The sequence below is a fragment of the Hirundo rustica genome, chromosome 15 (genome assembly GCF_015227805.2).
Source record: "Hirundo rustica isolate bHirRus1 chromosome 15, bHirRus1.pri.v3, whole genome shotgun sequence".
Classification (NCBI taxonomy): Eukaryota; Metazoa; Chordata; class Aves; order Passeriformes; family Hirundinidae; genus Hirundo; species Hirundo rustica.
In genome coordinates, this window is record NC_053464.1 from 15,155,396 (window position 1) to 15,169,684 (window position 14,289).

Sequence of the window (14,289 nt, forward strand, 5' to 3'; positions counted from 1 at the left end):
TTGTTTGCATTAACAAAATAATTATATTTTTCACTTGACCTACAGGTGATGAACAGGAGAAAAGTTGAAGTGGATAAAAATTCACATTGCTCACGGTAGGAGACTTGTGGCTCTCAAACCTTTAAGAGCATGACAGAATCAAGCTGAAAAGAAGGATGAGAGCAAGTCTGTGCTGCTCTCCAAGTTTTCACCCTGTGACCTCTCATAAGAATTTTGTAGGGCCACAGCTAACTAATGTTTCCAAGGGGTGAAAGAGCAAGCTCCAAAGTCTGAGCCCAGGCTGGACCGTTTCCCAGGTCACCCCCCTCATGTGCTCACAAGCCTGTGGCTCTCTGTGAATAAAGGAAAAAAATGCCAAATGTCCACTCAAGACCAAGACCTCGGGGCCAGGTTTGGCTCTCCATCACCCCAAGGAGCCCAGCCACCCCCAGGCAGCGCCTGCCCTGACACATACCAACACTCTCAGAAAGAGGAAAATCGTCCCTCAATATGGATTTACAAGCATGTGACATGTGTTAGAAAACATGCAGAAGTTCATATGGGTGTGTTGCTACAGAGGAGCATGAGTTGAATGGAGTTTGTCCATAAAATCACCCTGTTGACTGTATGACTCTGCTGGAGATTACACTGAGGCGCCCGTCAGAAAGAGACCTGCTATGTGCCATGGGCTCTGCCATACACAGTATCTACACATCCTGGAATGCCAGAATGGTTGAGTTTGGAAGAGATCATCCAGTCCTGCCCAGGCAGTGTCACCTGGAGCAGTGACACAGGAACGTGTCCAGGTGGCTTTGGGATATCTCCTGAGGGAGATCCACACCCTCCCTGGGCAGCTGTCCCAGGGCTCTGCCGTGTCAGGGCTCTGCTCTGTCCTCTGCCATGGAAGGAGGTTCTTCCTCACGTCAGGGTGGAACTTGTCGTGTTTTAGTTTCTGGCCATTGCTCCTCGTCCTGTCACTGAACAGTCTGGAACCACGCTGTGACACCCCTGGGAGGGATTTGTGTGGATTGATGGGATCCCCTCTCAGCCTTCCCTTCCCCAGGCTGACCAGGCTCAGCTCCCGCAGCCTCTCCTCATTACAGAGATGCTCCAGACCGCATATGAACATATATTTATACATATTTTTGTGCTCATTTGTGAGGGCCATATGAGGGCAGCTGCTCTTTGGCACCCGCTGAGGTGACATGGCCGAGCCCCCCTCAGACCCTCAGGGAGGACATGGCAGAACCCCCTCAGACCCTCAGGGAGGATATGGCAGAGTCCCCTCACACCCTCAGGGGGGACATGGCAGAACCCCCTCACACAGAGGGGAAGCAGAGGAATACCCCCTTCAGCCTCTCGCTGAGAGGACCTGTGTGCCCACCCTGAGGGTGAGCACAGCCCCACCACAGCCGAGGGGCGATATGAAGCGAAAATCGAGGAAGCGGGAGCGTCGTGTACTCCTCACCCACGACATTTAAACACAGAGTTTACTGCTGATTTTTGGTCAAAATACACCAGAAATGGCAGTTGGGTGTGCGCCGGATGCCAGCCCCCTCACGGCGCCCGGGCGGGAATGGCGCCGCCCCGGCCCGTCCTGCACCGCGGCGCCGAAATGGCGGCGCCCAGCGAGGGCCGTGCGGGCCGCGGCTCTGCGCCCTTCCCGGGCACCGACAGCGGCTCCTTTCCCTTCCCTTTCGCCGGCCCGCACGGCACGGCGGGGGAGCCGCCCAAGAAGCCATGCCGAGCCTGCACGGATTTCAAGAGTTGGCTCCGCGAGCAGAGGAAGCAGGCGGCCCCGGGCAGCGCGGTGAGGCGCGGCGGGAGCCTGCCCCTGGAACTCCTGGCCACCCCCAGTCATTGCAGAGCTCCCTCAATCCTCCATCCTGTCCCCTCAAGTGGGATGAGGCTGCCTGTTCCCTTCAGCGTGTGAAGGAGCCGGGGGCAGGGTTCCGTTCGGTGGGAATGGGAAGGGGATCCCCATCTTCTCCCTGGGGGTGAGGGGGCTCTGCCATTGCCCCCGCTGAGGGCGTGGGGGGGCTTCTGCCATGTCCCCTGAGGGTGCGAAAGGGTCTTTGCCTTGTCCCCACAGAGGGTGTGAGGGGGGCTTTGCCATGTTCCGATTGAAGGTGTGAGGGTGGGCTCTGCAATGTCCCCTCAGGTGTGAGGGGGGCTCTGCCACGTCCTCAGAAAGGATGCGAAGGACGTGTTCCCCCCATCTGACCTTCCCACCCAGCACAAAAGGGCTGTTTCCCCACCAACCCCGGTGTGCCCTCACACGCCTCTGGTCCCTCTGCAGGACGTGGCGGTCGCGGAGGAGAAGGAGCCCCCTCCGGACTGTCCCCTGGACAGCGAGCAGCTGGGCCGCAGCACCTGGGCCTTCCTGCACACCATGGCCGCCTACTACCCCGACCGGCCCTCCGGGGCACAGCAGAGGGAGATGAGGGACTTCATCAACCTCTTCTCCAAGTTCTACCCCTGCGAGCACTGCGCAGAGGACCTGAGGGAGAGGTGAGTGGCCACGGAGGGTTTTGTGAGGATCTGGGGAGAAGGTAAGTTTCCTCAGTGGGGTTTTTTTGAGGCTCTGAAGGACAGGTGAGTGGCCTCAGCAGGCTTTTTGAGGATCTGGTGGAAAGGTGAGTTTCCTCAGTGGGTTTATTGAAGATCTGAGGGAAAGGTGAGTGTCCTCAGCAGGTTTTTTTGCTGGAGGGGCTTGCCCCAAGTGCTGGGCTGCAGCAGCTACTTTGCATATCAGCGGCTCTTCCTGCATGTGGCGTGTGTAGCTACCTGAACTGGTTTCTTCCATTGTTGCATCAATCACAGATGCACTTCCTCAAAAAACAAACACCTGTTCTCATGCTATTGGGTTCTGTGCTGCCTCCAAGGCCTCCCTGAGGCAATTTTGGAGTTTTCTGTTTCAGAACAGGCTTATGAACAGTAGTGGAATTAGACTGGGACTTGGAATAATTTGGTTTTCAGGAGACAAAATGCCCTGTATTGGCAATCTCACTAGTGAAAGCAAAGACTGAAATGGGCTGAGGTATTTGATTTGGTGGAAGGTGTCCCTGCCCACGGTAGGGGCTTGGGATGAGATGATCAACTCACATCATTCTGGGATACTGTGATAAAGTTTTCTGCTGCTCTCAGCTTCTTTCTCAGAAGTTTCAAATCATTTGTTTCCCCTCCCCTGTTTGCAGATTACGGACAAACCAACCCGATACGAGCACCAGGAGTAACTTCTCCCAGTGGCTGTGTCTCCTCCACAACGAAGTGAACAGGAAGCTGGGGAAGTCAGAATTCGACTGCTCCCGTGTGGATGAGCGCTGGAGGGATGGCTGGAAGGATGGGAGCTGTGATTAACCCACAGGGATTGCTCTGGGAATCCAGCAGGGCAGTTCAGTCCATGTGGACTCGCTGCAGGGACAGTGGGAGTCAGTAACTCTGTTTGTGTGGGACTGATTCAGAGCTGAACCAATGCCAGAAGGAGAATTGAAAATCCTATCCCAATGATTTTTTGATAAGTGGTACCAGTAACGGTACCTGAGGGGTTGAGGCTGCCAGAAACCGCTGAGATTGGGTCACTGACAAATTCATTTCATTATGACATTTCCTGATTTGGGGGGCATTTGCTTATTTTTGTGGCTAGAATTAATTTTCCCTGAACATAGTGGTGTTCTCCGCAGGCATTTCCTGATGTTTTAGAAAATGCATCTGATTAATTGTCGTTTTCATTTCTGTTGTTCTGATAGAGAAAATTCATGCTGGCTTTTGTGCCAAGTCTGCACCCCTGGATTTCTCTTTCTGGGATCTCCAACATTTGTTGTTACTCTCGCATCCAGTTCCTTTGATAAGAGTCCTGAGGGCGGGTACATTTAATTTACACACTAAAATTGTGGAGCCCAGATTTCTCAGTTTGGTTTCGTGTTTCACTTTATCATGTCAGAGGACAACACAGAGTCAAAATCATTTCAAGTTCTTCACAGAGCTCGTGATCTCATCCCTTCCTGCACTCCTGGCTGGGAGAAGTTTGCACAAACCCTGACAACAGCAGTTTTTTTTCCCTTCCCTGCTTCCTGCTGAGGTTTCCCTGCGTGTTTTATTGAGCTTCCTTATGTCATACCCCACAGCACACCTGTGAATTTGCTGTTGAGGTGGGGTTTTTTTGCAAGTTTTGACTGGAAACATTAATGCACCGCTTCTCTGAGACTTTGGTCCTCACACCACTGTGTGGGGCTCCTCTGTGGTTAGAGAACCAGTAACACCTTTGGAAGCACATTTTAATATTTTATGGCACAGTCAAGTCCTTTCAAGTCGGGGCTGTTAAATGAATGTGAGACTTTTATGGGCTAATGATTTCTGAACTTTTTATGTCATAACGTTTGCTAAACACAAACCCAAACAAACTCATAATGAGGTACTGCACGAAGAGTGTGATTGAAGGCGTCCTTCAGGCTATTAAAAGTGCTCAGAAAATTTTCTTATCACCATGTTGGGGTCCTTAGAACAGATAAATCCCAGCTCTTGGGTTTTGTCTTTTGGTAATAAACTCAGCCCCCAAAAGAAAGCCCAGTGGGATCCTCTAGAGGGGAGAGGACCAACGAAAGGGCTGCAGCTCTCCCTTTTTGCAGGTGGGACCCAACTGACTCAGTTCTGTCAGGACACTTTCAGCAGCTGGGGGCGTGGGTGGGCGTTTCCCTCTGGGTTTGGTTGTGCTAAAGCAGGAATTTTGTGTTCTTCCATTCCAATCTGCCCTCCGCTGCTCTCTGTGACGATTTCCTCGCCCACGGGGCAGATGATGAGGTTTCTCCCTCGTTTGTTTCAGTGTGAACCAGCAGGTTGGTGAAGCATCTGTCCCATCCTTTGTCACCTTCATCTACCAGGGGACCAGGCTGTGGAGTTGCAGTGCCCTGTGCCAGTCCCGGGATGGGCTGGGCAGGGTCAGGGACCAGCACAGGGACCTCCCACCACACCTCCCTGAGCGCAGAGAGGGAACTGAGGGGGCATCCAACACATTCTTCAGGGAAGTGCTGGTGGAGTGCAGGAGGAAAAGCCTGTCCTGTCCTGGCAGGGGTTGGGAAGAGGCTTCAAGCTGAGTCTGTGTCTTTAGCAAATCCTGCCTAAAAATGAGGCCACCAGCTGTGGCCAGGATGCTTTTAGGGCAATTTCTATCTTTGCCAAGTGGCCATTTGATAAAATCTGTGCTTGCACTCTCATGTTTTTTGACTAGACAGAAGAGCTCTGACATAGTTTTTTCCTCAGGCATACCCTCACCTCTGTGGACTTGACCATGTGAGGAGTGGAGGGATTTGTTCTGCTGCTCGTTTGTACCACAAGTTTTAGTCTTGGGTAAGGAGTTTCCATTGGAGGCCCTCATACTCGTGTACAGAAAATGATGAATTCTCTACTAACTGCACTCAATTAAATCTAGTTTAAAAAATCTCTGTATTCAAATTATATTTCCTGTTGATGTGAAAATAATAAAGCAACTGAGTTCACTCCTGGTTCACTCCTGCTGAATGGGAAAGGGATCATGCTGTGCTAGTGGGTCTAACCTCTGCATGCCAAGACACTACTGTTATATATATAAAAAACAAGATATATGTATGTAGTTATTTATGTATGTGTTATAGTTTGGTGGCTCAGGTAAATTGTGTGATTCTATGTGGATTGATCAGATAAGGTGGAGCCACTCCTGGTCCTTTCCTCTTGTGCTGTTGACTTGATGCAGTTCCCTGTTTGCCCTATAGAAATGCAGGGATTTGTACAGCAGCTCCTGCCACGTCTGAGTTTGCTTTTAAATGGGGAACATTGGGAATTTTTACGGGATCCCAGTGACTTTTTGACTTGCTGGCAGCGTGAGGGGCAGCGTTAGAGTTGGGAGCAGCTCAGCTCTTGCTGGCTTGGGGCAGGGTGGCATCACTGAAGGGCAGGGCTTGCAGTCCCATTCCCTGGAATGGAGAAGCTGCTTCCTCTCCGTACGAGGAGCCCTTGTGAGGAAGAGCAGGGTCAGGAGCAGGTGCTGCCCGAGCAGCTGCTGGGACCTTGCTGGAGAGCTGCTGCTGTGTGACAGGTACCTGACCAACCTCACAGCTTCCCAAATTCCTCCCTGTTTTCATGCGCTGGTTTGCATTCAAGCTGTACTTCACTTTTTTTCCTTTTTTTTTTTTTTTTTTTTTTTAATTCCCTCCCCAAAAGCAAAGAGCAGGGAGCCCTGGGGGAGTTGTCTGTTCCATGGATGGCAGGCAGACTTGCAGATGCTGGCAGAAGCAGCGCTGTGGCTTTGACATTTTTCCAAGGATTAGCTGTTCCTTTGCAGTGCGTTGGGTGTACGCAGGCTCCTGTTTACAGTAGGATTCCCGAGAATTGCTTTGTTTTCTCGTGTCTTTTGCTTCAGTCTGTTCCAGGCAGTCTGGGAGATTCTTCCTGTTGGAGTTTTACAGCTGGAGAGGGAAGGGTTTGGATTTTTTTAGGGTTTCTCTTTCCCCTCCCTACAAGCACTGATTTTGTTGGGGTTTTATTCCATTCCTGGAATGGCTGCTCAGGGTTTTTGTCTGAAGCATGGAGAGGAGCTGTCCAGTATTTTTTGAAGTCAGGATTAAGCACAGCCAACAAGGTGATGTGAAGTCAATTCTTGATTTTGTAGGGTAATAGGGAAAATAATAAAACATGGAAAGCAAACCACAGGTAATGGCAAGAAGACAGATCAGTTAAAATGTAATCCAAGGGGATGAGGGTCAGCCTTGGAACCACAGGGAAGTGTTGATGAACAGCAAATCCTAATTCCCAGCTGGCCAACCCTCGGTTCAGGTGCTAATCACAGCCCAGGGAGATGAGGCATGATTGTTGGCATCTTCTGCAAAACTGTGAACAGGGATTGTTTGCTGAGGATAAATGGGCTTCGGTGCCCTTCTCTGTGCTGATGTAAAAAAATAATAAAAAAAAAAAAATAAAAAAAAACCACCAAAAAACAAACAAACAAAAAAACCCCACACCCAGATGGATCTGATTTTTCTGTCATTTCCGAATATTTGTAATTGCTCTCAAGAGTTCCACGAGTACAATCACAGGATATCCCCAGTGGGAAGGGACCCACGGGGATCATCCAGCTCCCGAGTCTGACGTGCCACAGCAGCTTTTGCCAAGATTTGAAACCGCTGTGTTCCCCTTGCCTGTGACAGTCCCGGTGAGGGGAGGCTGATCCAGCCTGGAAACTGTGCTGGCATTTCTCTGGGCTCAGCACCTGGCATGGGCTGGCCCCCAGCGGTGTCCCTGGCACCGGGACCGGCCCCGTTCTGCCCTTCCCATGGAAATGTGCCCTCCCCTTCCACGTGCTGTGCTAGTGCGGGCTGGTGCTTTTCCTCCCGAGCGCTCCAAATCCAGAAGCGCCCCTCCCCGGCCCCAGTTTTCCCTCCCATCCAGCACATCCTGCGATTCTCCTGGGCTTCTGTTCGTGGCTGCAGCGTGCTTCCCACGGGGAGCTACCGGGGAAATTTCCCTTCGCGTCTGACCAAGCCAACAGCAGAGGGCAACAGAGGATGTATTTCCGTGTATTTCCGTGTATTCCCGTGTATTTCCGTGTATTTCCGTGTATTTCCGTGCATTTCCTTGCATTTCCTTGACTTTTCCACCTCTTACGCATCCCTGGAACAAGACTCCAGATACTGAACATTTTACCTCATCCTAGCCCCTTTCCTGTGACTTTGGGAGGAGATTTTGGTGCCTTCAGTTACTTTTCAAACTAATGTGCAAGTCTCTTGTATTGTACCTAAATGAGGGATGTGTTATTCCTCTGCCTGCAGCTGAAATCTGCACTTGGAAGCAGAACAAAACACTGGATGCTGTTTTCAGCATTGCCTACCTGATCTTCAGCCCATAGCTGGTGATATATGGAGATGTTCTGGCTTTTTTGGTCATTAATAGATTAGAAAGCATAAATTCACTGGATAATTTTGTAACAGTGACAGGGCTCCTGCACAGACCAGAGGTGGGTACGGGGAACAAGGCACAGCAGTCATGAAGAGCCAGAGAAGGGATCCAACATCCTTGGCATTGTTGTCACCTGCTCTGCTCTGCATGGGAAAAGGTAGGAAGAAATCCCACAGAGTTTCATGTGAGCTTTGGGGTAGCAGATCTGTGAGAAAGAAAACAGCTGACTTAATTTAGTATCTGTCCCACCAGGCATTTCATGCAGCCCCTAAAACCTTCTCCATCTCCCAGAACACCAAGCCTTAGTTCTAAGCTGAAGTCCCAGTGCTGGATGGAGACTTGTCCTGTGAATTCTGAGTATGGTCAGGCAAAGCTGGACTTTTCCTACTTTTTCCATCCAGGTGTGCATAAAAAAAAGTGGATTCTGTGACTGTGCCTCGTGTTCTGCTGCTTAGATGGGGTAAAAGATATATAAGGAATAAAAGGCAGTGCCCTCATGGCCAGAGCATGTAGCTGGAGGCTCTAGAGATCAAAATGCAGTACTTTTTTAGTCATAAGTTTCTTGCTAGACATCAGGTAAGTCACTTCATCTTCTGCAGGCACATTTCCACTTCTGCATAAGGGGGTAAAAATAGCTGTTAGGGCAGCCTTTGCCTGTATTTCCTGTTTAGATGAAAATATCTTTCAGGGAGGCTGTTTTAATGTGCTTGTGCTGCACGAGCCTGGGCCTGAGAGTGTTCCCAGTTATAAAATCCCTCATCTCCATCCACCCCACTAACCTCCTTCCCATCAGGTTGCATCCTGCTCGTGAATCTGAGGGCCTGTTAGGGTTGTGTTCGGTTAAGAAACCAAGCTTTTCTCATTTTCAGTGTATTTTGGCAGCAAAGCTTCGTGTAGCTCAAATGAGAGATGTGGAAGCTCTTCATGTCCGGTATGGCTTGAGCTGCCCCACGTCCTTGTACCTGCTCACACGGGTGACAAGTCGGCTGTTGGCTGGCACGTCCCCAGCGCGCTGGGACTTGCCGGTGTGCTCCTGAGGAGACCAGTTTGGGGAACAGCAAGAGACTTTGTTCCTATTTTTCAAGCTCCTCCCAATGTGGGGAGCAGTAGCTGAATCAGATTAGATTCTGGTTTGCCAAAACCCCCCCAAACTTTCCGTGCTGTGAAGTATTTGGAGGAGCAGATGCCGAGTTTCCTCCTGAGCTGTTGAGGCCATGGCTGCACCGCTGAGAGGCGTTTTGAAAACCTTTGGGGTTTGGTTCAGTTTGGGTTTTATGCAAGCACTGAGATACCAACTCCCCTGTTCAAAACCAGTGACACCTCATCTCACTCAGTTCTGCTATCCCAATCTTCCCTCGGTGATTTCAGTCTGCAAAGTTTTCCACAGCTTTTCCTGGCACACTTACCCTGGGTTTATCCAGTCAGTGCTGAATCCCACCTGAGAGACGTTTCACAAGCAGATGAGTAACCAGGTAATAAATGATCTTCCAGATATTTTTGGATCTCTTAGGTGGAAAGCATGAAAAGCTTTCTGGTGATAGTGGCCTAAGGTAGTGCTCATCAGGAAGCCCATTCTCTCTGCCACTGGCCCCTATGGACTTCTAAGCTCTTCTCAATATTCCCATCAACTCTCTTTTTCCTATGGCTGAAAGCAGCATCAGCCAAGCTCTAATGAATGGCAAGCGAAGCATTTCAGAGCAACAACTAACCGAGCATCTATCAAAGTGCTGCTTCAAGCCTGCTGCCCAGGGAATGTGAAGGACAAGCTGTTTTCCCACCCACGCCCGTGCCAGGGCAGCTCAGACCACGGGGAGCTGCTGAGGTCGGTGGCTGGAATCCGTGTCCGGAGCCCGTCCGGCTGCCTCGGGCCGGGCACTGCAGCCAGGCTGCGTCCTGCACGCTGGGATTGCTTCACTCCAAACACACATTGGTGCAGCTGCTCCCAGAACAAGGCGGTTTCACATCGCTTTTCCCATCTGGAGCACCCTGTCCAGCGCTGGGGCTCTGCATACAAAAGGAGACCTGGATCTGCTGAGGTCGCTGATGACAGGGCTGGAGCCCCTCTGCTCTGGAGCCAGGCTGGGAGAGCTGGGGGTGTCCAGCCTGGAGAAGAGAAGGCTCCAAGGAGACCTTGGAGCCCCTTCCAGTACCTAAAGGGTCCTGATCCCAGCCCTTGGCTGAGCAGGTAGGGCTGACTGGAACAGGATTTGAAGAAGGAGAAAGCCCCACATCTTGTCTCCTCCAGGTTGCCATGTCCACACACTTAGCCCTGAGAAAACCTGATGGTTTTGGTGGTTGTTTTTTTTTTTTTTTTTTTTTGTTTGTTTGTTTGTTTGTTTGTTTGTTTTTGTGATAGAGACAAACATAAGAAGCTGCCATGACCAGAAGAAGCAAAAAGCAAATACAGGTTTTCCACTACCTTTAATTAAACTCATGTAAAATAAAAAATTGGGCAGTTGTCTGCGTGCTGCTCTGTTCCCTGTCCCTGAAATCCCTGGGAATGGTAAATACAGACAAAACTTGTTCAAACTGAACAAATGGTCTGGAAAGTGTCATTTCCAAACCCTGCTGTTCTCCATTCGATGGGGACAATGTGGAAGGTGCAATATCCTTCCCCATCATTGGCTGGCTCTGTGTATCTGTTGATTTGCAGCAATAGGAAGCGAGACAGAAAGACAGTTTGTATGTGGGCTGGAGATACCTCCTGTGCTTTATCTGAGCTGGAGCAGGGGAGGAGAACTGGCACCCCGTGATGTGGGCAATGATTGTATAAACACTGCACACGGCAGAAGCTGGGGTGATGAACCCCAAAGAAAGGACAAGTTTAGGAGCAGGCATTTCAGTGCCTGCTGCACCAGGGTCATGCCTTGAAGGGTATAAACCATGTACCTGTCTGGAAAATGGTCGTGATTTGTTCTAGGGTAATATCTCAAAGATTCAGGCAGTGTCCTGCTCCCTTGTGCTTTGCTTTGTCCAAAATATGCCTGTTCCAGCTGGGACAGATGAGCTGGGCGAGACGTGTTGGAAAGAGGGAGAAAGATGTTTCCCAAGGTCATTGGAAAAGCAGGGGCAGACCCCAGAGGTCCAGCTGATTCCCTGTGCAGTATCCCTGGAACACGCTGCCTCCCTCGAGGAGCAGGGCAGCCCTTGCCACCACGTGGAATTCCGGGCTGATGGGCTTGGGATGGTTTGTTCCCAAAGCGTGAAACCGATTTTTGAGGATGCAGAAACAGCTGCTTCTAAACTGCTGAAGCTGATTGAAAATCCCACCTCGGGTAATCCCTTCAAGTTAATTTGGTCTTTGTTCCTGACCTGCAATTCAGGGATGAGCTGGCAGTGATGCTCTTGGCACTGGGGTACCGTTCCTGGCCAGCTCCATGAGCCGTCCTGCCAGCAGAAAGCAGGAGGGACCAACCCGCCCTTCTCCTCGTGGCCTTTTCAGTTCTGCCTAGAAAAATGTGCTGGTTACTGAGCTGGTGGCTTTGAGGAATGAAGGGCTGAATTCTGCTTTTCCTGCTGGGAGTCAGAAATAGACCTGGAGAGATGATGACTCACCTGTAATGGAGACAAACCGCGTGGCATCATTTATGAGCCTCAAGAGTTAAATCCTGATCCCAAGCCGCCAGAAAGAACAGCCTGACAAAGCTGCAAAAGGCCGAAAGGAGCTGGAAACAGGATCCAGCACAAGGGAATGCTTCGCTCTGTGTGTGTGAGGGGCGTGACACACCTGCCCCACAGGTACCCCGTGTGCTGTGCCAGTGGCAGGGTCCCTGCATGGGGAACGGGGCTGCAGTGGGGCCGGAGAGCTGTGCCGGGGCCGGGAGAAGCCCCCAGACCCATAGACCCATAGACCCATAGACCCATAGCCCCACAGCCCCACAGACCCCCAACCCTACAGTCCCCAGCCCCACAGTCCCCAGCCCCACAGCCTCCAGCCCCACAGCCCCACAGCCTCCAGCCCCACAGCCTCCAGCCCCACAGCCCCCAGCCCCACAGCCTCCAGCCCCACAGCCCCACAGCCCCCTAACCCCACAGCCTCCAGTCCCACAGCCCCACAGCCCCACAGCCTCCAGCCCCACAGCCCCCTAACCCCACAGCCCCCAGCCCCACAGCCCCACAGCCCCCAGCCCCACAGCCCCACAGCCCCACAGCCCCACAGCCCCCTAACCCCACAGCCCCACAGCCCCACAGCCCCACAGCCCCACAGCCCTACAGTCCCCAGCCCCACAGCTCCCAGCCCCACAGCCCCACAGCCCCACAGCCCCACAGCCCCACAGCCCCACAGCCCCACAGCCCCCTAACCCCACAGCCCCACAGCCCCACAGCCCCACAGCCCTACAGTCCCCAGCCCCACAGCTCCCAGCCCCACAGCCCCCTAACCCCACAGCCCCCAGCCCCACAGCCCCCTAACCCCACAGCCCACAGCCCCACAGCTCCCAGCCCCACAGCCCCACAGCCCCGTGGCGGCAGGGCGGGTGTGCTCCTCCTCCCTGCGCCTTTCCCTGCAGCTCCCGTCCGGAGCAGGGATGATGTCAGGGTTGTCATGGCATCGGTATCTATGGAACCGGGGATCAGCATCGCGGTGCTGCGAAAACCAGCTCAGGACATGGTCCTGGAGCCGCGGGGGGAACTCCCTCCGCAATAATCGAGGGTTTCCCTCTAAGGCTCTTCTCTTTTTCCTTCTTCCTGCTGTCCATAGGGAGGGAGCAGGGATGGGGCTTGGCCTCCTCCCATCCCGTGGCAGCTCTGGGTGCCTCCTTCCGTGCGTGAGGAAAGCCAGAGGTCAGCGCCGTCCATTTTCACTTCCATTTTCTCGCACCAGCAATGAAAGTGCAACAGCAAAGAGCAGCTGCCAAACCTTGCCCTCTGCTCTCAGCCACTGGTCCCTTGTGCCAGGTCTGAGAGCTCCCCTGGCTGCAGGGCCGCTGCGGGTCCCCAAAGGGTGACAGCCGCTCTTTCTGGGGGTCTGGGCACAGAAGGAGTGTTTATTTTAGGATCAGTGTCCACAGCAGAGGTGAGCTGAGCGCTGTGGTGAGTCCCAGTGCTCCAGGCTATGGCATTGCCCTCCTGCCAACAGCCCGGCTGCTCACAGGGCCATGGCCCAGGCAGCCTTTGCCATGGCCCGGTGACACTGGCACGGGATGGTGACCCCTGTAAGGACACCCAGCCCTGCCCATGGCACGCTATCCCCAGAAGCAGCACAGTGACCATATGGCAATCATTCTTGGAGCAGCACAGTGACCCTGGCAATGGCAAGGTGTCTTGGCTCTTCTGCGGTGTCCCCAGCCATGGCACAGTGACCGTGGCCACAGCACGGTGGCACTGGCTAGCCACAGTGCCCACAGCTGTGCTGTGGCTGCCGTGCCCACGGCTCAGTGACAGTGGCTGTGACAGTGCCTGTACCCACAGCTCGGTGACAGTGGCTGTCACACTGTCACAGTGCCCACAGTGCCCGTGACCACAGCTCGGTGACAGTGGCTGTCACACTGTCACAGTGCCCACAGTGCCCGTGACCACAGCTCGGTGACAGTGGCTGTCACACTGTCACAGTGCCCACAGTGCCCATGACCACAGCTCGGTGAGCACGGCTGTCGCACTGTCACGGTGCCCGTGCCCCCATCCCGGTGAGCGTGGCTGTCACACTGTCACGGTGCCCACAGCGCCCGTGCCCACAGCTCGGTGAGCACGGCTGTCGCACTGTCACGGTGCCCGTGCCCCCATCCCAGTGAGCACGGCTGTCGCACTGTCACGGTGCCCGTGCCCCCATCCCGATGACAGCGCCTGTCGCACTGTCACGGTGCCCGTGCCCCCATCCCGATGACAGCGCCTGTCGCACTGTCACGGTGCCCGTGCCCCCATCCCGGTGAGCACGGCTGTCGCACTGTCACGGTGCCCGTGCCCCCATCCCGGTGAGGGCGGCTGTCGCACTGTCACGGTGCCCGTGCCCCCATCCCGGTGAGGGCGGCTGTCGCACTGTCACGGTGCCCGTGCCCCCATCCCGATGACAGCGCCTGTCGCACTGTCACGGTGCCCGTGCCCCCATCCCGGTGACAGCGCCTGTCGCACTGTCACAGTGCCCGTGCCCCCATCCCGATGACAGCGCCTGTCGCACTGTCACGGTGCCCGTGCCCCCATCCCGGTGAGTGCGGCTGTCGCACTGTCACGGTGCCCGTGCCCCCATCCCGGTGTCCGGGGCGCAGCTCGTGCTCGCTGTGGTGGGAGCGCGCACCTGCCCGTGCCCCTGTCCTCTCCTCTCCTCCTCTCCCCCCCTCACCCGGCGGGTGGTTCCTCCCGCCGCCCGCACGCGGCGCTGCGGACGAGCCCACGAGGGAGGGGCGCGGGGGGGGGGGCGGGCGGGCGCGCGGCCGGCGCGGGGCGCGCGCG

The 14,289-nt window shown here is 53.9% G+C and overlaps 1 protein-coding gene across 1 annotated transcript; it reads left to right on the top strand.

The window, feature by feature from the left end:
• The first annotated feature begins 1,586 nt into the window (after positions 1-1,586).
• Positions 1,587-5,474, top strand: GFER (growth factor, augmenter of liver regeneration). The gene is made up of 3 exons (XM_040079624.2): positions 1,587-1,789; positions 2,279-2,490; positions 3,177-5,474. The coding sequence occupies exons 1-3, from the start codon at positions 1,595-1,597 to the stop codon at positions 3,337-3,339; spliced, it is 570 nt and encodes a 189-aa protein (XP_039935558.1). The 5' UTR covers positions 1,587-1,594; the 3' UTR covers positions 3,340-5,474.
• The last annotated feature ends 8,815 nt before the right edge of the window (positions 5,475-14,289 follow it).